At 45.0% G+C, this 26,055-nt stretch overlaps 1 protein-coding gene across 1 annotated transcript in view; it reads right to left on the bottom strand.

The window, feature by feature from the left end:
- Positions 1–26,055, bottom strand: part of BAHD1 (bromo adjacent homology domain containing 1) — a 154,471-nt gene that overhangs the window by 15,607 nt on the left and 112,809 nt on the right. Inside the window, exons 3-5 of the mRNA XM_077464884.1 lie at positions 15,232–15,608; positions 10,741–10,900; positions 5,141–5,217 (exon numbers count right to left, since the gene is read on the bottom strand). Coding sequence (XP_077321010.1) covers positions 5,141–5,217; positions 10,741–10,900; positions 15,232–15,608 — 614 coding nt within the window. The remainder of the gene's footprint in view (positions 1–5,140; positions 5,218–10,740; positions 10,901–15,231; positions 15,609–26,055) is intronic.

Genomic DNA, 26,055 nt, shown 5'->3' with positions numbered 1-26,055 from the left:
TGGCCCCAGTCCCTGAAGGTTTTTTAACGGTGCCCACCTTGAGAGGTGAAGATTGGGTCTGTTATCACAGAACCCTGTAGCTGGATAAGGTAAGGGAGACTAAGGAATTTTTTTAATTATTGTGGGTTTTCTCCTTTAAAGTAAAATGTTGCTATGCCTATAGTCACCACCAGGGACTGTAAAGAGCACGTACCTGTTCCATGCTTGTCAGTGTCGGCTCTGTGTACAAGCTTCACGCTTTCTCCGGCCCAGGCTCAAAGTAAAGTTGTGGGGGGGTTTCTCCTAGGAATGTCCCCCAACCTGGATAGCTTTCCTCCGCTCACGTGGGAAACCATTCTATTTTAAAATAGATGGGGGGGCACGATGGGTGGATGAAGGGCGGGGCTTAGCGGCGCTGGCGTGCTTCAGTGTCCACAACGTGGGCTGCATAGCTATAAAATGCGCCTCTTTCAGCTGCATACAGCTAGGAGGGACACAGAGCGGATGGGTGGCATGTGAGTGGGTGACACGGGCATTTCCAGGCACATTTACTTAAAGCATCAGGCTGAGTTTAATAGCAGCGGCAGTTGCTGGACTATTGCTCAGTCGTGGGTGCCTTTTTTGGTGGTACCTCTGCATTTGTGCTCAGCACTATGACCAGAGGAGGTGGTTCAAATGCCACAAAGACCAAGGACACAAAGGTGTCGCCCTCAGGTCCTAAGGACCCTCCCTCTGCAACACCATCCCGTTCTAAGGAGGCTGGTAAATGTAAGCCATCAGGGTCATCAGGGGCTGCAATTGCTTCCGACACTTCAGCCCCTGTCTATATAACTGAGCAGGTTTTCTCCTCAGCTACGAGTGGTTTAGAGGAAAGATTAGTGGCTTTAATCACATCTTCACAGAGTGGAAGAAAATGCATTAGGTCCCCTTCTACCACCCAGGATCCTCAAACCGAGGAACTGTGGGAGGGGGGAAGATTAAATCACCCTCAGGGGACCGTGAACAGGCTGATGATTCCTCTGCCGAGGAATCAAGTAGTTGAAGAGCCAACTTCCCGTTTGGGTTCATTAAAGCTTCTGCAAGCCTTGTGTGCCTTTCCTGTCAATTCAGTACTAGAAAAGCTTATGTATTCCGAGTGGAATCACCCAGATAAGCACTTTTTTCTTCCTAAAAAGTTTTCAATGCTTTATCCTATCAAGGAAAAATATACTAAGATGTGGAGTATACCAGCAATTGACGCTGCTATATCCTCTGAATAAAAGTTTGACTTGTCCGGTTGACAATGCGCAAATGCTTAGGGATTCAACTGATAAATTGGAATTCCTGTTAAAAACAAACATTTTCTCCCTGGCAAGTTCAGTGGCTCAACCTGCAGTGCCCGCAATTGTAGTATGTCAGTCCTTGAGAGACCATTTGAAACAGGTACTCAAGTGTTCCCTGAACAGCAGGCCCAGGAATTAGCTGAGCTGCCAGCAGATTTGTGCTTTGCAATTGACACAATGAAATTCTATTCTTCAAACTGCTCACGTTACACTTGGGTTGGTACATATGTGCAGAATCTTATGGTTAAAAAGTTGGTCAGCCGAACCACCATGCAAAAAGCTCTTTGTTGGTTTCCCTTTCCGTGGTGAAAAGCTGTTTGGGGAGGATTTGGACAAATATAGCCAAATAAAATAAATAAATATCAAGTGGGAAAAGTACCCTTTTGCCAGGTTAAGAAAAAGAGTAAAAACGCCCCTCATCTAAACGGGCTCTTTCTCCAGTGCCAGGGGCATCAGCCTCCAGGCAGTCGCGACTGCCTCCACCATCAGGTTTAAGAGGTAAACCTCAGGATCAACCCCAGGGACATAAGAAGTCCTGGGGGAGGAAACCCCACAAGACAGAACGCTAAAGCCTCTTTATGGAGCGGTGCCCCTTCTGCAGTTCTCAAAGGTCTGGCAGGAAGAATTTCGGGACAGATGGGTGGTCTCCACAGTAGCTCTATGGTACAAACTAGAGTTCCAAGAATTCCCGTCTCCTCAAGTCAAAATGTCCACAAAGATCCAGAGAAAAAGTAGTTTCTTTCTAGCGTTAGACCGACTTGTCGCAAAAAGCGATCATGGTGGTTCCTGTGGAAGAGCAGGGGTCAGTCCCCGGGTTACAAACAAAATTGTATGCAAGGTGGAACAGGTAAGTTTAAGTGTGGCATATTTGAGGTTACCGGTTTTATACACTGATAGAACCGCTGCAAATTAATTCATTTTAATTTTGAATGAAAACTGGCTTGATTAGTATACCACACTATGAACTTTGCTTTTGGTCTTTCCTGTGATATTCCCTGGAGCAACAGAAGGCAGATATAGTGGTTTGGAGAGTGAATTTGAAAGGAGGAGGTAGGTGCCTGGGAATGTTGCATTACTTCATGTCTGATACAGTGCCTGGAAAAAGTATTCATACCCATTGAAATGTTCCCTATTTTGTCATGTTACAACCAAAAACAAATGTATTTTATTGGGATTTTATGTAAAAGACCAACACAAAGTGGAAGGAAACATTTTTCAAAATTCTTTACAAATATCTGAAATGTGTCGTGTGCATTTGTATTCGGCCCCCCTGAATCAATACTTTGTGGAACCCCTTTCGCTGCAATTACAAGTCTTTTTTGGGGATGTCTCTAGCTTTCTACATCTAGAGAGAGTGACATTTTTGCCCATTCTTTGCAAAATAGCTCAAGCTTTGTCAGATTGGATTGAGAGAATCTGAACAACAATTTTCAAGTCTTGCCACAAATTCTAAATGTAATTTAAGTGTGGACTTTGACTGGGCCATTGTAACACATGAATAATTCTCAAAATATAAAAAGGCACCAACCCTGTGCAAAAAAAATGTGTGACAGCTGCCCCTTTAAGGGCTCCTTCACAGGGACATCTCCGTGTATGGAGCCCGCTCTGCTCAGTGGGGGATCGCTCCCTCGATCCCCGCTGAGCAGGCAGATGACAGGTCTGTCTCTGCACACTTTGAATGGACAGACCTGTCAGAGCACCGCTGTGCCATATGGGGGAATCGGATGAAGACAGACCATAGAGTCCGTTTTCATTCGATCGGAGCAGGTTGGATGTCAGCAGACATGTCACCACTGACATCCATTGTTCATTAAAGGTCTATGGAGAGTCCGTTCAGGTCCGCCTCAAAAAAAAACTGACAGGCGGACCTGAACGGATCACCCATGTGAAAGAGGCCTAAGTGTGAACCACACTAATGAATTAAACCAAAAAATATGAAGTAGGCGCTATTATAAACTACATGCATCTTTGGACTTGTATGTACTATGACAACTTCTGCAAACTGTGATAATCAAAATGCAATAAATTATTCCAAAAAACAACAGATCCTGTGAATAAAATCAGTTATTATATTCATGATGGGTTTGTGCATATAGTTGATTTAAACAAACTAAAGTCCTTATTGTGCTTTGTCCACATTCAAATCTGCATCCACAGTGCATCTTTGTATAATTCCAAGATAAATGTGCTCCACCAACAATAATGCCAAGATGGAATTCCCGGTTGACGCCTCTCCAACTCACAAACGCTCCTTCCCCTCAGCGGGATGTACATAAATCACCCATAAAGTAACACGATCGTGCAACACAGTTTTATTTAAAAACTTCCACTTAAAACCCTTCCCCAAATGTATGAGTTTACATGTCAGGGTGCCCAGACCAGCACTAGCTTGACCAACAAAAATATATGAAAGGACAGTGCCATCCCCACAACATAATACTGCCACCACGTTTCGCAGTGGGTATGGTGTGTTCAGGGTGATGTGCAGTGTTCGCTTTCCAACACACATAGCATTTTGCTTTTAAGCCAAAAAGTTCAACTCTGGTCTCATCTGACCAGAGCACCTACTTCCACGTATGCTGTGTTCCCCACATGGCTTCTCGCAAACTGTCTTCTTATGGCTTTCTTTCAACAATGACTTTCTTCTTTCCACTCTTCCATAAAGGCCAGATTTGTGGAGTGCATGACTAAAAGTTGCCCTGTGGATCTCTACAGCTCCTCCAGAGTTATCATGGGCCTCTTGGCCACTTCTCTGATTAATTCTCTCCTTCCCGGTCTGCGGTTGTGCCATACTCTTTCCCATTTTCAGATGATGGAATGAACAGTGTTCCGCGAGATGTACAAAGCTTGGGATATTTTTTATAATCCAACCCTGCTTTATACTTCTCTACAACGTTATGCCTGACCTGTCTGGTGTGTTCATTGGCCTTCATGATGCCGTTTGTTCACCAAGGTCCTCTAACAAACTTCTGAGGGTTTTACAGAAGCTGTAATGAGTAGCTATAATGAGTTTCAATTACACACAGGTGGACTCTATTTGCTAATTAGGTGATTCTGAATGCAATTGCTTCCACTAGATTTTAGTTTGGGGTACCAGAGTAGAGGGGGCTGAATACAAATGCATGCCATACTTTTCAGATATTTGTAAAAAAAAAAATCTGAAAACCATTTATCATGTTTCGTCCATATCACAGATATATGCCACTTTGTGTTGGTCTATTACATAAAATCCCCATAAAACACATTTGCTTTTTTGGTTTGGCAACATGACAAAATGTGGAAAATTTCAAGGGGTATGAATACTTTTTCAAAGCACTGTATGACACACTAATATTCAAGGGTCTGAGTATCTGGTGAGAGAGTATTCGCATGTTGGAAAGAAGATTGATGGGATGAGTTACTTGCACCTTTCTCCATGTCACTGGTGATTAGTGCTGTTGCACATTAACTTCATGTAAGCATATCATTTTGCAAATTTTATTGCAATAATTACTACACTATGGTTTTGGTCTCAAACTTTTTTTTTTTTTTTAAACATTTCCTGGAGCTACCTGGGACATGGATGTTTAGAAGGTGGACTCACCCACTGACTTCTCAGGGTCTTATTTGACTAGTCTAATTTTTATGTGGTGTACTGCATGAATAAAAGTCACATATTGCATAGAGTTGTGAATATTTTGTAATTGGGCACTAATTTATGGACACAATCAAATCTCAAAAATAACGTATCCACAAACAGTATGTACATGCACCCCCCCCCCCCCCCCAAAAAAAAAAAAAAACAAGAGAAACTGTGTAAAGCTATAGAAGCCAGCATCTACAGTATTTATTCCAATTACCTGGTGCATACTGGGGTTACGTCCTCCCTGAGTGTGCTCTGGCCTGTAGTACCAAAAGAGACTCATCATCAGCTCACCTGGTAGGAGAATATGAAAACATTAAGGCCAATTCACAGAAGCATCTTAAATCTGTCCCTGCCTTCATTTATATGCATCACTAAATAATGGACATCATTCATAAGTTATAATAATCAATAAATCACCCGCTCTGGATATAGTGTCACCTAGTGTTTGGCTTGTTGCTGCTGTTCATGATAAAGGGCAAACATATGTAAAAAATGGTTGAGATGTTTGATCATGCATAAGTTCATCACTTTATATTGTTGTATATATTCTTTAGCAATATCATTTATCACTTTATTTATATTTAGATACATAATCTGTTTATGTGCTGCACTTTTTGAGGTTTATTTTCTCTGTGCCTGCTATCGGAAGTATAGTGTTCAGCAGCTGTGTGTTTTATTTACCACCAACGAGGATATTGCCTTATAATATACATACAAAGTATCTCAAGCAGCTACTCCCGTTTAAACAGACCTTACATGAAACAAATACAATTTAGCAGTATAATTGACATTGCTTCCTCAGCTAGTTAAACTCGTAAAATTATTTTTGGTCTCATGTGCAGACTATGGCACAATGCAGTGTACCTAAATGCAGCTCGGCAAAGGTCTACACCTAACAGAAGTCTGCCACATTCAATAGGATTGCGAACATAGGCAAAGAGCTGCTACGTGTGCCCGAAGTCTCCTAGGATTTCAAAGACTACAAAGGATATATAAAAAATAGAAAGGAAAAAAAAAAAAAAGTCACCTTGTGTAGTCTGAGGTAACTGAAACATGACAGCTCCAGAACACGCTCCTCCAAGAATAGTAAAACATATAGCAGTGCTAGAAATTCTGGTATGTAATTTTATTAAAGGGAATGAGTAGTACTTTTGTACATACAACAATCAGCCATAATATGAACATCCATAACCCATTGAAGCATGGACGCCACTAGACCTCTGAAGGTATGCTGTGGTATCTGGCACCAAGTAGCAGATCCTTTAAGTAATTTAAGTTGTGAGGTCGGGCCTCCATGGATCAAACTTTTTTCCAGCACATGCTACAAATGCTCGAATGGACAGAGCTGGAAAATTTGGAGGCCAAGTTAACACCTCAAACTAGTTGTGTTCTTCAAACCATTTTAGCATTCATCATACCAGGCCACTTTCTTCTATTGCTCAGTGGTCCAGTTCTGATTCTTACGTGCCCACTGTAGGTGCTTTTGGCTGTGGACACAGATCAGCGTGGTCACCCTGACCAGTTTTCAGCCACACAGCTCCATATGCAACAAACTGTGATGAACCGTGTTTGTGTCACCCTTCAATCAAAATCAGCATTAACTATTTCAGAAATTTGAGCTACAATAGCTCTTCTATTGAATTGGACTACAGGAGCCAGCTTTCACTTCCCAAGTGCATAAATGAGCTTCGGCCACAAAAGACCTTGTCGCAGGTTCACCCGTTTTCCTTTCTTGGATCACATTTAGTAGGTCCTGACCACTGCAGACTGTGACCATCTCACAAGAGCTGCAGTTTTGGAGTTTTGCTCTGACCCAGCCATCTATCCATTACAATTTGGCACTGGTCAAACACGCTCAAATACTTACTCTTGCCCATTTTTTCTGCTTTCAACACTAATTTCTGGGACATGTTCACCTGCTGCCTAACATATACCACCCACTTTCAGATGACATTATAATGGCATAATCAGTGTTATTCACCTTTATCCGTCAGTGGTCATAAAATCATAAAATATTATACAATACCCTTTTTAGTTACTTTTTATGTATTTATTTTTGCTGGTAATTTTAGCTAAGTGCATATTTGCAAATGAACATACTGCATTCTTGCTTTCAGCCAGCAGGGGAAGCAGTAAGCTGCTTTTTACATGTGGCTCTCTGTCTATATATTGTACACAGCCTGTTTGGAGGCTTTGTATGTCAAGCTGCATGTTTACACAGATTAAGGCCTCATTCAAACAAGTGACTACACACTGGACCATTCGTTGTTTTGTGCAGCCAAGAACATCATCTCTGGACGCAAAACAATATTACAAGGCCATTAAGTAGTGGATGTGTATGGAATATTTTTGGAGAATAAGGAAAGTATTTAGCATCCCTTTAATCAAAATCAAATGAAGCGTCAGATAACTAAATAAAATGCAATGGTAAGACAGGGTCCATGTTAACGATGACTTGATAAGCTATACCATGTGCAGGTTAACAAAGTTGATTTGGAAAATAAGGCCTGCTGTTGGCAGAAGTTTAAGCAACCTTCACCAATGGCAAAAAGAATGTAGCACTATCTCCGCAAAAGACAAAAAATTAAGTTTATGGTAAAGGACCATTTCTATACTGAATTCTTAAGGACTGGACATGTAGATTCTATATGTTCTTATAGGTATACTTCAAAAATATCCTTCTACAAATTCCTCTGCTCTGATCCGACTTTGTTAGGCCACGGCTACGCTCATTCCCCATACTCCCACTGTATGTAGGAATGCGGTCACCCTCTCTTGCTTGCTCATGAGATGGACTATGGAATTTGTAGTGCATAAATGTGCACAGCACCCCTTGCCCAAAAGCACCCTACCCCCCCCCCATGTTAAGGGCATGCGGCCTGGTATGGTTCAGAAGGGGCTCGCTCGTCCCCTCCCTTTCCTGCCTGGCTGCATGCTCTGATAAGGGTCTGGTATTTATTTATTTTGGGGGGGGGGGGGGGGGACTCCATGGCATTTAAAAAAAAAAAAAAAAAAAAGTTTTGCGACAGCAACGGACATATGGAACAGCCATGTGAAAAAGGGGCCTAAAAGGGACCTAACAATGTTAACTGCTTCAGCCCCAGAAGATTTTACACCCTTTCCTGACCAGAGCACTTTTTGCGATTCAGCACTGTGCTCTTGTGCTCGCAATTGCTTTAACTGGCAATTGCGGTCTTGTGATGTTGCACCCAAAACAAAATTGATGTCCTTTTTTTCCCACCACAAATAGAGCTTTCTTTTGGTGGTATTTGATCACCTCTGCGTTTTTTATTCTTTGCGCTATAAACAAAAAATATATATATATATAGACAATATTTTTAACCTTTTGCTGTAATAAATATCCCCCAAAAATATATTTAAAAAAATTAAAACAGGCTGAAATGTATTGTTCTACATATATTTGGTATTAAAAAAATAAAATCGCAATAAGCATATATTGATTGTCTTGCGCAAAAATTATATTGTCTACAAAATAGGGGATAGTTTTATGGCATTTTTATTATAATTATATACAGTACAGACCAAAAGTTTGGACACACCTTCTCATTCAAAGAGTTTTCTTTATTTTCATGACTATGAAAATTGTAGATTCACACTGAAGGCATTAAAACTATGAATTAACACATGTGGAATTATATACTGAACAAAAAAGTGTGAAACAACTGAAAATATGTCTTATATTCTCGGGTCTTCAAAGTAGCCGCCTTTTGCTTTGATTACTGCTCCGCACACTCTTGCCATTCTGTCGATGAGCTTCAAGAGGTAGTCATCTGAAATGGTTTTCACTTCACAGGTGTGCCCTGTCAGGTTTAATAAGTGGGATTTCAAGTCTTATAAATGGGGTTGGGACCATCAGTTGTGTTGTGCAGGAGGTGGATACAGTACACAGCTGATAGTCCTACTGAATAGACTGTTAGAATTTGTATTATGGCAAGAAAAAAGCAGCTAAGTAAAGAAAAACGAGTGGCCATCATTACTTTAAGAAATGAAGGTCAGTCAGTCCGAACAATTGGGAAAACGTTGAAAGTGTCCCCAAGTGCAGTGGCAAAAACCATCAAGCGCTACAAAGAAACTGTCTCACATGAGGACCGCCCCAGGAAAGGAAGACCAAGAGTCACCTCTGCTGAGGACGATAAGTTCATCCGAGTCACCAGCCTCAGAAATCGCAGGTTAACAGCAGCTCAGATTAGAGAACAGGTCAATGCCACACAGAGTTCTAGCAGCAGACACATCTCTAGAACAACTGTTAAGAGGAGACTGTGTGAATCAGGCCTTCATAGTAAAATAGACTTGTTTGGGCTAAAGAACCCAAGGAATGGACATTAGACCAGTGGAAATCTGTGCTTTGGTCTGATGAGTACAAGTTTGAGATCTTTGGTTCCAACCACCGTGTCTTTGTGCGACGCAGAAGAGGTGAACGGATGGACTCTACATGCCTGGTTCCCACCGTGAAGCATGGAGGAGGAGGTGTGATGGTGTGGGGGTGCTTTGCTGGTGACACTGTTGGGGATTTATTCAAAATTGAAGGCATACTGAACCAGCATGGCTACCACAGCATCTTGCAGCGGCATGCTATTCCATCCGGTTTGCGTTTAGTTGGACCACCATTTATTTTTCAACAGGACAATGACCCCAAACACACCTCCAGGCTGTGTAAGGGCTATTTGACCAAGAAGGAGAGTGATGGGGTGCTGTGCCAGATGACCTGGCTTTCATAGTCACCGGACCTGAACCCAATCGAGATGGTTTGGGGTGAGCTGGACCGCAGAGTGAAGGCAAAAGGGCCAACGAGTGCTAAGCATCTCTGGGAACTCCTTCAAGACTGTTGGAAAGCCATTTCAGGTGACGACCTCTTGAAGCTCATCAACAGAATGGCAAGAGTGTGCGGAGCAGTAATCAAAGCAAAAGGCGGCTACTTTGAAGACCCTAGAATACAAGACATATTTTCAGTTGTTTCACACTTTTTTATATAATTCCACGTGTGTTAATTCATAGTTTTGATGCCTTCAGAGTGAATCTACAATTTTCATAGTCGTGAAAATAAAGAAAACTCTTTGAATGAGAAGGTGTGTCCAAACTTTTGGTCTGTACTGTATATATTTTTTTTTTTACTAGTAAATGGCGGTAATCTGCGATTTTTAAATAGGCACTGACATTATGGCAGACAGATCGGATAATTTTGACACATTTGAGACCATTACACAGTGATCAGTGCTATAAAAATGCATTGATTACTGTAAAAATGTCACTGGCAGGGAAGGGGTTAATACTAGGGGGCGATCAAGGGGTTGTGTTCCCTGGTGTGTGTTCTAACCTAAGGGGGGAGGGGATTGTGTAGGGGAGGTGACAGATCGCTGTTCATACTCTGAATGAACAGACAATCTGCCTCTTCTCCCTTCAGAGAATGGAAAACTGTTTACACACACACACAGATCCTGGTGCTCCGTGTGTCAGCAGCCATTGCGGGAGCCCCGGCTGTGAGAGTGACCGCCAGGCACTCGCATCGGCTCCCCTAGTGGCCACAGGGCAAAGCGACATAACCTTGTTTCATTCTGGCGCAGTACAACTGCAGCGGCTGGGCTAGGTGGTTAATAACTTAAAATAGTGAGCATGGACACGTAGAACATAAATTAAGCTTCTATGAGCAGAAAAAAATGCTAATAAAAGCTTTTAAGAGCTTAAAAAAACGCTAGTGTGAATGGAGCCTAAATCTACCACAAAGCAACATGTGCAAAGCATATGTTCATGTGTACCCCGATGTTGGCAACAAACAGAATAGAAGTTTACTGATACCGGTTTTTGGTTCTTCCCAGAGAGCAGATATCTTGGCCACATATGGCATGGATTTTTTCCTTGGACCGGACTTCAGAAGGACAGTGTCTCGGACTCTTATAATCTCTCCATTTCTCTCCACAGCTTGGTAACTTCTCCGGAGAGCAGGCTCAGGCTCATTCTGTGAAAATAAAAACACACACTTATGAAAAGTGCTCTCTGTTCAGTAGGGTCTCAGTTAGGAATCTACCAGCAATCTTTAAATGTCCTCTAAACTTTAAGAGTTGCTGGGGTATTATTATTATTATTATTATTATACTGGATTTATATTGTGCAGCTCTTTACAATATAAAAACGGAGACCGTACTGTTACAATACAATATAATACAAGAGGGTTAAGAGGGCCCTGCTCATGAGAGCTCAAAATTTAATAGGGTGGGGAAAGTGGCACAAAATGGATGAGCTGTAGAAAGATGTAAAACTTCAGTTGTTAATTGGAAGCTGGATAAGGTTCCCTCAACCCTGAAGAGTTTTCATTGGATTGTATAAGATAAGTCCCTCCCGCCAGCTTTATGGAAAGGTAGAAGGGACACTGGATAAAACTGGCCTTACAATCTAATGGGCAATTCATTACTGCTCTAATAGCTTATGGGCAATTATTTTCTTTTTACTCTCGAATAATGTGCTCAGCTCTAAGTAGTAAAGGAATGTCAGGAAATATTGAGCTGCAAATCAGTGGCGGCTGGTGAAGTTTTTGGATGGGGGGGCGCCAGACCCCGCCCATCATGACCCCGCCCACCATTTTGGCCCCTCCCACTTCTCATAAAACACGCCCCTTATGTAATCTGAAAAAAATTTTGACGTGGGTTCCCCCTCCGAGAGCATACCAGGCCCTTAGGTCTGGTATGGATTCCAAGGGGAACCCCCTACGCCGAAAAAACGGCGTGGGGTTCCCCCCCAGATCCACACCAGACCCTTATCCGAGCACGCTACCCAGCCGGCCAGGAAAGGGGGGTGGGGACGAGCGGGCGCCCCCCCCTCCTGAGCCGTACCAGGCCGCGTGCCCTCAACATGGGGGGGGTGCCTTGGGGGAGGGGGGCGTGCGGCCCCCCCACCCCAAAGCACCTTGTCCCCATGTTGATGAGGACAAGGGCCTCTTCCCGACAACCCTGGCCGTTGGTTGTCGGGGTCTGCGGGCGGGGGGCTTATCGGAATCCGGGAGCCCCCTTTAATAAGGGGGCCCCCGGATACCGGCCCCCCACCCTATGTGAATGAGTATGGGGTACAATGTACCCCTACCCATTCACCTGTGAAAAAAAGTAAAAAAAAAAAAAAACACAACACAGGGTTAAAATATTTTATTGCACAGCTCCGGGGGTCTTCCGTCTTCGGGGGTCTTCTCGCCGGACTCCTCCGCTATCTTCTTGTAGCTCTTTTACTAGCGGAGGAGCCCGGCATTCTTCCTCGCCGCCGGCCTCTTCTCCCGACTTCGGGGGTCTTGTCCCCCTCTTCGGTTCTTCTGCCGGGCCACCGCGCCTTCTTATAGCTCTTTTACAGGCGGTGGCCCGGTCTTCTTCTTCTTCTTCTTCTTCGACGATCTCCCTGGCCGGAATGCCAGGGACGCGCTGTGCTGCCACTTATATAGGGACAATGGGGCGGTGTCACATGGGTTGGTCACATGGGTTGATGTCACATGGCGACTGTGACATCAACCCATGTGACCAACCCATGTGACATCAACCCATGTGACACCGCCCCATTGTCCCTATATAAGTGGCAGCACAGCGCGTCCCTGGCATTCCGGCCAGGGAGATCGTCGAGGCAACATCTCCTGAAGAAGGAGAAGAAGAAGAAGAAGAAGAAGGAGAAGGAGAAGGAGAAGGAGAAGGAGAAGGAGAAGGAGAAGGAGAAGGAGAAGGAGAAGGAGAAGGAGAAGGAGAAGGAGAAGGAGAAGAAGAAGGAGAAGAAGAAGAACAACAACAACGGGCGGCGGCAGCGGCAGCAGAAGACCGGGCCACCGCCTGTAAAAGAGCTATAAGAAGGCGCGGTGGCCCGGCAGAAGAACCGAAGAGGGGGACAAGACCCCCGAAGTCGGGAGAAGAGGCCGGCGGCGAGGAAGAAAGCCGGACTCCTCCGCTAGTAAAAGAGCTACAAGAAGATAGCGGAGGAGTCCGGCGAGAAGACCCCCGAAGACGGAAGACCCCCGGAGCTGTGCAATAAAATATTTTAACCCTGTGTTGTGTTTTTTTTTTGTACTTTTTTTCACAGGTGAATGGGTAGGGGTACATTGTACCCCATACTCATTCACATAGGGTGGGGGGCCGGTATCCGGGGGCCCCCTTATTAAAGGGGGCTCCCGGATTCCGATAAGCCCCCCGCCCGCAGACCCCGACAACCAACGGCCAGGGTTGTCGGGAAGAGGCCCTTGTCCTCATCAACATGGGGACAAGGTGCTTTGGGGTGGGGGGGCCGCACGCCCCCCCTCCCCCAAGGCACCCCCCCATGTTGAGGGCACGCGGCCTGGTACGGCTCAGGAGGGGGGGGGCCGCCCGCTCGTCCCCACCCCCTTTCCTGGCCGGCAGGGTAGCGTGCTCGGATAAGGGTCTGGTGTGGATCTGGGGGGGACCCCCATGCCGTTTTTTCGGCGTAGGGGGTTTCCCTTGGAATCCATACCAGACCTAAGGGCCTGGTATGCTCTCGGAGGGGGAACCCACGTCAAATTTTTTTTCAGAAATTTGGCGTGGAGTTCCCCCTTCAGAGCTCATTCTCTGATTGGCCACGGCAAAAGTCGCCTGGCCTGGGGAAACCTTTCTGGCTGTGAAAGCTTTTTGCATTCATTCAGCTAAATGCACGAACATTCTCCACAAAGTAGAGGCTAGAAAGCCTTTATGCGGTGACTCACCTCTCACTGTCTGGCAGCTCCGCTCGGGCTAAGGAACGGAGCTGCCTACGTCACTTCCGGGTTTCGTGAAGCAGCCGAAAGCCGGAAGTGACTGCCTGTCTAAGAGTGACAATGCTCCCGCCCGTAGAATCACAGTGATTTTACGGGCGGAAGCTAGTCGGCGTTCTGCTGTGCGCCGCAAGGCGGGTTTTTAACCCGCAAATGAAGCGCCATGAATGCAATCTTGTGATTGCATGGACGTGGCGCTTCTCATAGTGCACTGTGACCGGCGCCACAGTACACTATGTTAAATTGTTAAATGACATTTTTTTTTTTTAAATGACTTAAAGGGCCCGTTTTTTTTTTTTACTTTTTTTTTTACACCTAGGGAGAGGGGGGGCGGCGCCCGGGCGCCCCCTATGGGCGGGCCGCCACTGCTGCAAATACTGACTTATTTCTAAGGGAAAAGCTCCAAGGCCATCAGCCTTGCCTTTGCATCACTACTACTACTAGTGATTCACCTGTAACAAGGATGATCACTTCAACTATCCTAATATGTGTTATAGTCACGCCTGTTCTGGGTTACCAGCATAGCAAGCAGCGAAGCAACATAAAAAAACACACACACACACACACACACACACACACACACACACACACACACACACAGTGTACCTTCAAAATTTGAGTCACAGATGACAAAACAACTTTTATAGATAACCTGTCACCAGACCCTTCAAGGAAAAGCTCACTAAGATTATCTGTGCATTTAAAGTGATACAAGGGATACATTTGTTAAAATAAAGTTATACTTAACTACTCTGTACAATGATCTTGCACAGAAAGATCCCTTATCTCTTCTTCTGGAATTTCCCCATGGGCGAGGTCAACTCTTTGCTACTCTGCTTGCCTCCTAAACAAGCTGCGCATTAAGGAGGCACCTGCATGTGCATGCTCTCTATCCAGGCTATGTGCATCCATACGCACAACACACCGGTAAGCCACGCTCCCTTGCCTCCTCTCACGAGTTTGACTGACAGCAGGGGATGCTTATGGCTCTGTTGCCCTCTGTCTCCTGTGAGACCAGGGAATGAGGGGAGCAGTGCTGCTGCAGAGACCATGCTGGAGCCGTGACATAAGTCAGGTGTTTAGGAAAGAGGGTGAATGGGGTAATTGCCGAGAGTGTGCTCACTGCGCGCTCCCAGCACAGAGACCAAGCTGTCAACAACCGCTCCTGTTCTCCACTAATAATCGGTAGCCAGTGGGATTGGCTTCATGAACATGTGACTACTGTGATAGTCTATCACAGTAGTCAGATGATTGCACAGAGAGTGAGCTGCCAAAGACAATTCTCGGTCTCCACCAACAATCGGTAGCCAGTGATGGCCAATCACAATGGCCACGCGATCGCCAATTTTTTTTTTCTGCTCATCGCTCACCCCCATCCCCTTTCTGCTCATCGCTCACCCCCATCCCCTTTCGGGTGTATTAAAGGGGACACCAAGGTTGGTGGACAGGTGTAATTATGATACAGTGGTGGTACAGTAACAATTATGGTACAGTAAAACATTTATATGGGAAAAATATTTAAGGATTTATACCATATTGATTTACAGCAACTGAATACTTACTACCACATAGACTGCTTTCTCACAAGCTGTACCCAAAGGCATCCAGCCATTTGTGGCTCTTCTCCTGCTGATCCTCTGCTGTTTGGGGTGGTTGTGGCTTTTGCTTGTCTTACTGTCAGCTGCATGCACACACCCCGGTGTATTTCGGACTCCCGACTTGGACCCACTTGGGGGCTTGGAGCTCTGCGGACACTCACGAGCAGTTTTCAGCATGGCCATTGTCTGAGGTTCTGAGTTGGGGGTCTGCAGGTAGGGGACAGGCTCAGCAGCAGGTGGAACGCTGGGAACAGGGCATCCTGAGTGTGGGTGAGCAGGAGACACTGGGTGACCTGCTGTGGGGATTGTTATGCTGAGCTGGTCCAGTGATTTGTATCCCTCTAAGAAGCAGGAAATAAAGGACACTGATTAATGGCAGTGATAGTTTGAAGATTTTCTTTTACCTAACACACAAGCAAGAAGATCTTTGTTCTAAATTAAACAATTATTTTACAATCATAACCAGTTCTTACTTTTACCCTGGTAGCTTACTCAATTAGATATGTTGTGTTGGGTCCAATCCTCCACCACATGATGGGAGCCGATACAGAAAGCAAAATAGAAAAAGCTATTACTCCATAGGATCCTTTTTTGTTGAGTTTTGTGGGTTCGCTCAGCTATGACATGCTGCATATGAAACGTGTAGCAATATTAAAACACAAATACAAAAAATGGCTGTAAAACTCAGACATGAAATATAAACAAAGCATATTACTCTTTAGTGTGTACTTGACTCAGTCCAGAGCACTGAATGCCATTTCTCTCTGCAACCTCATTCCCCTGCTACAGTGGCATGAAAAAGTATTCATACCCATTGAAATTTTCCACATTTTGTCATGTTACAAACAAAACTGTAAACGTATTTTATTGGAGTTATATGTGATAGACCAACACAAAGTGGCACAAATTGGGAAGGAAAATTATAAATGGTTTTCAGATATTTTACAAATATGTGAAAAGTGTGAGGTGCATTTGTATTCAGCCCCACCGAGTCAATACTTTGTAGAACCGCCTTTCACTGAAATTACAGCTGCAAGTGTTTTTGGGTATGTCTCTAATGCCCTGTATACACGACCTGAAAAATCAGACAGTCCATTTTTTTGGCATACCAATTTATAGAGAACCTGAAGAGTTTACTAAAGTCACGAAAATTTTCGAACGACAGAATAAAAAATGGGAAGGGATGTCCTGTGTTGTAGTGTATTTTTATTGTATTTTTGGATGACAACTCTACGGATTCAACTAAAATCGTATGATCTGGTATTGTACGAGAAACATTTTCGTGCATGTCCGATAAAATAACAGACGAACTGTCGTGATCGGCTCTCGAAAGCTCTGTACTAATGATCTGATTATCGTACAATCTTGTCGAAAGCGGTATTTTTCCATCCGATTTTCAGATCGGGTGTATGGGCCATAACAGCTTTGCACATCTAGAGCGACATTTTTGCTCATTCTTTGCAAAATAGCTCAAGCTCTGTCAGATTGCATGGAGTGTGTCTGAACAGCAATTTTCAAGTCTTGCCACAGATTCTCAAATTCGATTTAGGTCTGGACTTCGACTGGACCATTCTAACACGAATATGCTTTGAACTAAACCATCCCATTGTAGCCCTCACTGTATGTTTAGTGTCGTGGTCCTGCTGGAAGGTGAAGCTACGTCTTTTACAGACTAACAGGTTTTCTTCTAAGATTGCCCTGAATTTGGCTCTAGCCATCTTTCCATCAACTCTGACCAGCTACCCTGTCCCTGCTGAAGAAAAGCACCCCCACAACATGATGCTGACACCACCATGGGGATGGTGTGTTCAGGGTGATGTGCAGTGTTAGTCCTCACCCTTCCAGGGGAAAATAGATAAAAACAAAAATAAAAACCACAGGCACAAAAATACCCCTATCTCGCAGGTATGTCCCTGTGAATTTACCGCCATGCCATCGCGTGCGCCGGTCAGGACCCCCGTGAGTCCGACCGCGGGCCCCACAGACTCGATCACCACGGGAACACCCGCGATCATCTCATGGGGAGGAAGAACGGGGAGATGCCAATATAAACATCTCCCTGTTCTGCCTAGCAACAAGTGACACTGATCTCCGACACTGGAGCAGAAATCAGTGATCTCTAAAACACAGCCACACCCCCACAGTTAGAAACACGCCCCTAGGACACACTTAACCCGTACACTGCCACCTCCTGGTTAACCTCTTCACTGCCATTTACACAGGAATCCATGCATTTGTATAGCACAGATTGCTGTATAGATGACAATGGTCCCAAAAATGTATCAAAAATGTCCGATGTGTCCGCCATAATGTCGCAGTCACAAAAAATAAATAATCGCTGATCACCGCCATTACTAGTAAATAAAAAAAAATTAATAAAAATGCTATAAAACTATCCCCCATTTTGTAAACGCTATAACTTTTGCGCCAACCAATAATCGCTTATTGCGATTTTGTTTACCAAAAATATGTAGAAGAATACTTATCGGCCTAAACCGAGAAACTAATTTTTTATATATTTTTTGGGGATATTTATTATAGCAAAAAGTAAAAAATAATGAGTTTCTTTCAAAATTGATGCATTTTTTGTTTATAGCGCAAAAATAAAAAACCGCAGTGGTGATCAAATACCACCAAAAGAAAGCTGTATTTGTGGGGGAAAAAATACATTGATTTTGGTTGGGAGCCAAGTCGCACGACTGCGCAATTGTCAGTTAAAGCGACGCAGTGCCAAATCACAAAAAGTGCTCTGGTCTTAAGCCAGCAAAATGGCCCAGGGCTTAAGTAATTTTTGACCATCCCACATTTCCATATAGCGCTTAGATTTAAAAAAAAAAAAAATTCCCTTATCTTGCCCAGATGGCAAGGTACTTTCTCCAAGGAGTGCTCCCCCTTATGCATGGTTTCTTCAATGGCTCTAACCCACTCTACCTTTGCAATCCATTCCCCCCCATGCTCGGGATATCTCATGTTCTCCAATACCTCGATATCAGGCTATTGGCCATGTTTAATAAATGCGGAACTAGAGTGTTCCTATATTGAGCTGCTGTTATTTCTGTGTCCTGGAACAAACAGCACCATGGATCTGCTTTTTTGTGTTCACCTGTAATTTGATAGATTGCCTTAATAATCCCCTCCCAGGAAGGCTGTACCTTTGTACAGTCCCACCACAGATGCAAAGGTCTCCAAATCACCGCACCCTCTCCAATAAGGGTGCACCGAATGGGTTTTTTGGTGGCAAAACCGATACTGAAAATAAAAAATACTACGCAGAAAACCGAAACCGATACCAAAAATGACTTTTTAAAAAAATATTTTCATACAGGAGATGGCCAGAGACTGCGGACACACTACAGGGGAGATGGCCAGAGACTGCGGACACGCTACAGGAGAGATGGCCAGAGACTGCGGACACGCTACAGGAGAGATGGCCAGAGACTGCGGACACGCTACAGGAGAGATGGCCAGAGACTGCGGACACGCTACAGGAGAGATGGCCAGAGACTGCGGACACGCTACAGGAGAGATGGCCAGAGACTGCGGACACGCTACAGGAGAGATGGCCAGAGACTGCGGACACGCTACAGGAGAGATGGCCAGAGACTGCGGACACGCTACAGGAGAGATGGCCAGAGACTGCGGACACGCTACAGGAGAGATGGCCAGAGACTGCGGACACGCTACAGGAGAGATGGCCAGAGACTGCGGACACGCTACAGGAGAGATGGCCAGAGACTGCGGACACGCTACAGGAGAGATGGCCAGAGACTGCGGACACGCTACAGGAGAGATGGCCAGAGACTGCGGACACGCTACAGGAGAGATGGCCAGAGACTGCGGACACGCTACAGGAGAGATGGCCAGAGACTGCGGACACGCTACAGGAGAGATGGCCAGAGACTGCGGACACGCTACAGGAGAGATGGCCAGAGACTGCGGACACGCTACAGGAGAGATGGCCAGAGACTGCGGACACGCTACAGGAGAGATGGCCAGAGACTGCGGACACGCTACAGGAGAGATGGCCAGAGACTGCGGACACGCTACAGGAGAGATGGCCAGAGACTGCAGACACGCTACAGGAGAGATGGCCAGAGACTGCAGACACGCTACAGGAGAGATGGCCAGAGACTGCAGACACGCTACAGGAGAGATGGCCAGAGACTGCAGACACGCTACAGGAGAGATGGCCAGAGACTGAAGACACGCTACAGGAGAGATGGCCAGAGACTGCAGACACGCTACAGGAGAGATGGCCAGAGACTGCTGACACGCTACAGGAGAGATGGCCAGAGACTGCAGGCACGCTACAGGAGAGATGGCCAGAGACTGCAGGCACGCTACAGGAGAGATGGCCAGAGACTGCAGGCACGCTACAGGAGAGATGGCCAGAGACTGCAGGCACGCTACAGGAGAGATGGCCAGAGACTGCAGGCACGGTACAGGAGAGATGGCCAGAGACTGCAGGCACGCTACAGGAGAGATGGCCAGAGACTGCAGGCACGGTACAGGAGATGGCCAGAGACTGCAGGCACGGTACAGGAGATGGCCAGAGACTGCAGGCACGGTACAGGAGATGGCCAGAGACTGCAGGCACGGTACAGGAGATGGCCAGAGACTGCAGGCACGGTACAGGAGATGGCCAGAGACTGCAGGCACGGTACAGGAGATGGCCAGAGACTGCAGGCACGGTACAGGAGATGGCCAGAGACTGCAGGCACGGTACAGGAGATGGCCAGAGACTGCAGGCACGGTACAGGAGATGGCCAGAGACTGCAGGCACGGTACAGGAGATGGCCAGAGACTGCAGGCACGGTACAGGAGATGGCCAGAGACTGCAGGCACGGTACAGGAGATGGCCAGAGACTGCAGGCACGGTACAGGAGATGGCCAGAGACTGCAGGCACGGTACAGGAGATGGCCAGAGACTGCAGGCACGGTACAGGAGATGGCCAGAGACTGCAGGCACGGTACAGGAGATGGCCAGAGACTGCAGGCACGGTACAGGAGATGGCCAGAGACTGCAGGCACGGTACAGGAGATGGCCAGAGACTGCAGGCATGGTACAGGAGATCAAAGCAGCCTCACCAGTTACCCTCAGATGCAACCTGCCTGATAAAAATACATGCACAGCGTTTTCCATGTATTCCAATGGCTTTAGTTCACACCATGCAGTCAGTATCCGGTGTGGAAACTGACTGCATGGTGTGAACTAGAGCCATTGGAATACATGGAAAACACTGTGCATGCATTTTGTGCAAAAAAAAAAAAAAAAACACACGGAACTGCATCTGGTGTGAACTGGCCCCAAGCAAGCTGCAAGCTACCTGGTTCCGTTCCAACAGACTTCTATTGGGAATGATCATATCGTTACCTCTACTAGCAATAACCTTTCCCCATTCTATCACATGGCGATAAAAACCTAGCTGGGTCAAAATCAAGATTATTATTTTTTTATATGGTCAATAAAAGGGAGTACAGCCTTTGTCCTGTGACCTAGTTTTATGTAGCATGGCTACATTCACACAAGTGGCCAGAGGTGGATAGTTTCAGAGGCAAACAAATGACTCTTTTGGATGCAGCAGCACTGTGAGCACAAAAAACTTGTAGTTTAGCTGCGGAAAAAACTCTGCAATGCTTGCCCTGGGCACACTCTTTCCCCCTCATGCAGCTTGCCAGTGTCTGAATGCAGCCTTACCCATGCCCGGATCAGAGCGGTGATCTCCGTGTGTCACGGAGCTGTGCATTAAATTGCCCGGGCGGCTGCAGTAACAATGTCAGGCTGATTCAATGTCCCGCCATTGGATCAGTGTACCGTCTGTCACAGGAGGCGGGACATTGTTACTGCAGCCGCCCAGGCAATTCAATGCACAGCTCCGTGACACACGGAGATCACCGCACTGTCGGGCAGGAGGAGGGAGGAAAGGAGGAGGGAGGACTAGGGACGAGCCAGGAAAACACCCCTGCAATGGGCGGCACCAGGGGGCGGAGGCCCACCCAGGCCCCGCGCCCATTTTCGGCCCCATTATCGGCAAGATTTTCCTTTCGCCAATTTGCCGAAAAACACCATTTTCGCCCGATATGTTTCGGCGGCCGAAATTTCGGTGCATCCCTAGTTAAAAGTCCCTGACCCTTTCAGATGTGAACGTGTCCCATAGGAAACCATGTAAATGAACTGTAGTGCATTTCTGCAAAAAGCACCAACACATAGATGTGAACCAGGTCTAACGTTTAGTACATAATGGAGTTAAAAAAAAACAAAAAAACTTAGCCTTTTATAGTAGAAAAAAGCAAAAAATCCCTACTATAAGGGGTTCATTTTTTTACTGTAGAACAGTGAAATCAATATTTACAGTAGCGATTATTTGCTCTTTGTACTATAAAGGGCTCATTTTGGTCTTAACACCATTAGGTTACTGGCCGATTAATCGATTATGAAAATAGTAATCAATTAATTTCATAATCGATTAGTTGTTTCAGAAAAAAAAAAAAATAAATTATATATATATATATATATATATAACGCCATTACAAAACGACATTGGGGAGAAGATTCCTGGTCTAGTACCCTTAAAATAATTCCGGGGGGGTAGTTCTCCACTTACTATGATTCTTGCAGTCGGGTGGAAATAAAACACTGAGATCCATTGCATCATCTTATTGCCAATACCTAGATGTTTTAAAGTTTCTAGCATGAAGCTCCAGTCTACTCTGTCAAAGGCCTTTTCGGCATCTATTGACAGAAGTACGACTGTATCCTCTTTTTCACCTATTTGATCACAAATCGTGATTTGAGGCAGTCGGCCCAAATCCTATCTGATTGTTATGAATCCATCTTGTAATAATGGTTTTAAACTTTCTGCTATTATTTCGGCAAATATTTTTGTATCAGTATTTAATAATGATATTGCTCTATAACTCGTAGCAGCAGTGGGGTCCTTTCCCTCCTTTAAGATAAGGGTTATATGAGATAGCAATGACTCCTCCCATAGGTTCACCCCCTCCCCGAATGAGTTCAGGTATATCACGCAACAGAGGGACTAATCGTTTTTGAAATATTTTGTAATACGGTATTGGAGTACCCATCAGGGCACAAGCTCTTCCCTAGCGCCAATTTATTGCCCATAGCACCTCCCTTTGTGTGATTGGATCCTCAAGCGTTTCTAGCTCCTCTTTGGGCACCATTGGGAGGTCCAGTCCCTGAAGGTACTCCTGTATCCCAAGTCCACCATTAAAACTTCCCCCCCCCCCGGCCTGCCTCTCTCTAACATTGTACAGCTGGCTGTTTCTCTCTCTCTCTAGCCATCCATCCCCCTCACTGCTCTTGCCAGCCATTTTCCTGGTTTGTTCCCCCATTGATACCTCTCTTTTGTAACTATATGAAATTAAGGTTTTGTCTCTTGTTGCAAGAGATGCCAACTCATCCTTTTTCTCAATTCCTGCTTCTCCAGGGTAACTTTAGGTCTTTGTTGCCAACTCCTGGATTTCCCTACGAGGGGAATTTACCCCCTTTTTCTTTTGAGTTCTTATACCCATTAGTACCCCCCTTATAAAGGCCTTGTGGGATTCCCACAAATTTCTGGTGATCATTGATACAGAAGAACTCTGAGCTCCTGTTCCATCTCTTCAATTACCTTACGGTCCTGTATAAGAGTCATTTTGTTTCTTTTTTTTCCTTCCAATTCACAATTATGTGCCACTTTATGTTGGTCTATCACATAAAATGGTTGTAGCATGACAAAATGTGGAACATTTCTTTCAAGGGGTATGAATAATTTTTCAAGGCACTGTATTTGAATGAGCCACTTCTGACAGGTTTTCTTGACACCAAGAGAAAAAAAGGTGACAGGGCCCTCTCCAGCACACAGCCTGCAATTGACAGGTTCAGTTCTGTTCCTGTGTAAAGCGGGATGTGACCCTTTCCTCCAATCAGCTCCCACTGAGTTCTGCAGAGTGCAACTTTAGTTCCCCTCCTCGTGCTTTCTGAAAACTTATATAAGCTGTATAAATTCTGCAATTTTGAAGGATTGTAGAGAAGAGTGCCGCAGATAAATAGGTGCAACTTATGTCAGAGGGTTGGTTTAATCTCTGTGGGAGGCCAATCACATCACTGGGTATATGTAAGGGTTTACAGCCATTTTAAATTGTGGGTTACCGATAACTAGACAGGGCAGGTCCTTTTTCCCTTTATTTTATCCTGGTGATTCTGCCAGTAAGTTATTTTTCAACAGTCCAAGCCGTTCTGACAAAGTGTCAGAGAGTTGGGATAAAATAACACTATAACGGCCAGCTTTGGTCTACGTAAAATGATTATTCCCAAAATGAAACAAAAAGCACAAAAACAGTCTGCTGTAGCTGCCTATACAATGCTAGCAGGAAGAAAAAAAAGCAAGCCTAAAAAAATAAAAATGAATGCAGCCACATCTAAGGATTGGTAAGCTGCAATACAGTACATTTTGTTTTTGGGTTTGATACTGCTTTATGTTGGAACTCTGGGATAAGCAATCATTGTCTAAATGCAAGAGGCATGCATATTCCTACTTGGTGTGCTTTTTCTTCTAAATTTGTGCAGCAATCCATTCGAACTGTGTATGGGCAGTCTGAATGTACCAAGTTGATTGATCAACTTGGGTATAGCCAGCCTGTCAGATTCTACTTGCAATTATTGCTTGCGATTGGTACAGCCACTAGCAATAAGTACAGTCTTCTCCTTGCCAGCCGGAAGAATAAAAATAAATCAGGAGGGATTCCCACACCCACTTATAGGTTGGACTTGATGAACTTGTGTCTTTTTTTTCAACCTCAACTACTATGTACTATGCAACACTGTGTTGATGGGGGAATCTAACTTCTTTCCTGCAACCCATGGTTACAGGAAAGGAAAATTTGCACTATGACTGGCATTTGCCTCCTGTGCAGGAGCTTCCCTGTAATAAAGACCAGTCCCTGCTGCTCCCTCTCCTTATGCAAGATGATGGTCTTGCCTTCACCCCCTTCTATAGTTTTCTGCAGGCAGCCTGTAGTGGGGGTTGGGCTTGCTGGGTTCCTTCCGCAGCTCTGCTCGCTGCACAGATTGTGTGGCACAGTGATGTCACTGCTACTTTTACAAAGAAATGTCTGGGTTAGCAAAGACATTTTGGTGCACACCAAGTGGATTTTTTATTGTGGTTATAGAGGAATATATTTGAAAGAAACCATTTGTCTGTAGAGTTCAGCTTTAAATCCCTGTGCCCATACAACAAAGACATGGTGCCACCAAAGTTTCACAGAGATATTTTTCCAAATCAGGGATGGTCCCTCGAAATCAGGGACAGTTGGGAGTTATGCAGACAGAACTGGCTGCCCGAGCAGGGCCTGCTTTCCCTTGGGGTTTTGGAATGGAGGAAGAGGCAGTGGCTGGCCCAGCCATAGTCCATTTGGAGAACCAGTAAGTACTTTAGCATGGAGCTTAGCTTAACAAGGGGAGCAAAGAACCAAAGTCTATTTTTTTAACTTTACATCTGCTTTATGTTTACAATCACCGTGTACCAAATGTTTAGGTCTTCATTTATGTACCACGATTCCTGACTATTGCTGTTCATCTTGGAGTCTTGGCTTTTTAACCTCTTCCCCACTGGCGCAGGACGATGTACGTCGGCAGAATGGCATGGACAGGCACATGGGCGTACAGGTACGTCGCTTTAAATGTGCCGCCGCGCCATTGCGCGTGCTGGTTGGGACCTCCGTGCGTCTGATCGCGGGTCCCGTGGACTCAATCGCCGCGGGGATACCAGTGATCGTCTCATGGGGAGGAAGAACGGGGAGATGCTATAGTAAACAAGCATCTCCCCGTTCTGCCTAGCAATAGTGACACTGATCTCTGCTCCCTGCGATTGGCGCAGAGATCAGTGATGGGTAAAACACAGCCACGCCCCCCCCCCCACAGTTAGCAACATGCCCCTAGCACACACTTAACCCCTACACTGTCACCTCCTGGCTAACCCCTTCACTGCCATTTACACAGGAATCAGTGCATTTGTATAGCCCTGATTGCTGTATAAATGACAATGGTCCCAAAAATGTTCGATGTGTGCCATAATGTCACAGTCACACACAAAAAAAAAAAAAAAAAAAAAAAAAAAAAAAAAAAAAAAACGCTGATCGCCACCATTGCTAGTAAAAAAAAATAAAAAAAATGCCATAAAACGATTCCCCTATTTTGTACACACTATAACTTTTGTGAAAACCAATCAATCGCTTATTGTGATTTTTTTTTACCAAAAATATGTAGAATAATACGTATTGGCCTAAATTGAGGGGAAAAAAATTTTTTTATATATTTTTGGGGGATATAGCAAAAAGTAAAAAATAATGCGTTTTCATAATTATCGCTTTTTTTTTGTTTATAGCGCAAAAAATAAAAGCCACAGGGGTGATCAAATACCACTAAAAGAAAGCTCTATTTGTGGGGGGGGGAAAAAAAAAAAAAAAAGACGTCAATTTTGCTTGGGAGCCACGACGCAATTGTCAGTTAAATTGACGGACTGACGCAGTGCTGAATTGCAAAAAGCCAGCAAAACAGTCCAGTCTGAAAATGGTTAAACGTATCCTGGAAATTTCATTGTGCTCATGTGGAATTCTCCATAACAAACATGGAGAATAGGAACCCTTCATACAGACCTCACCACCAGGTTTCCAAGGAATACTTTGCCCAATGGTTTAGAGGTGTACGTGGAAGCAGGATGATGCTCAGTGGGCTTCTCTGACATTAGTCCCCCAGCTAACAGATTTCCTGACCCGTGCTTAGTC

This window comes from Lithobates pipiens, unplaced genomic scaffold, assembly GCF_037356315.1.
Source record: "Lithobates pipiens isolate NorthernLeopardFrog02 unplaced genomic scaffold, aLitPip1_a1.2 Scaffold_30, whole genome shotgun sequence".
Classification (NCBI taxonomy): Eukaryota; Metazoa; Chordata; class Amphibia; order Anura; family Ranidae; genus Lithobates; species Lithobates pipiens.
This window is presented reverse-complemented; position numbering and strand designations above follow the sequence as displayed.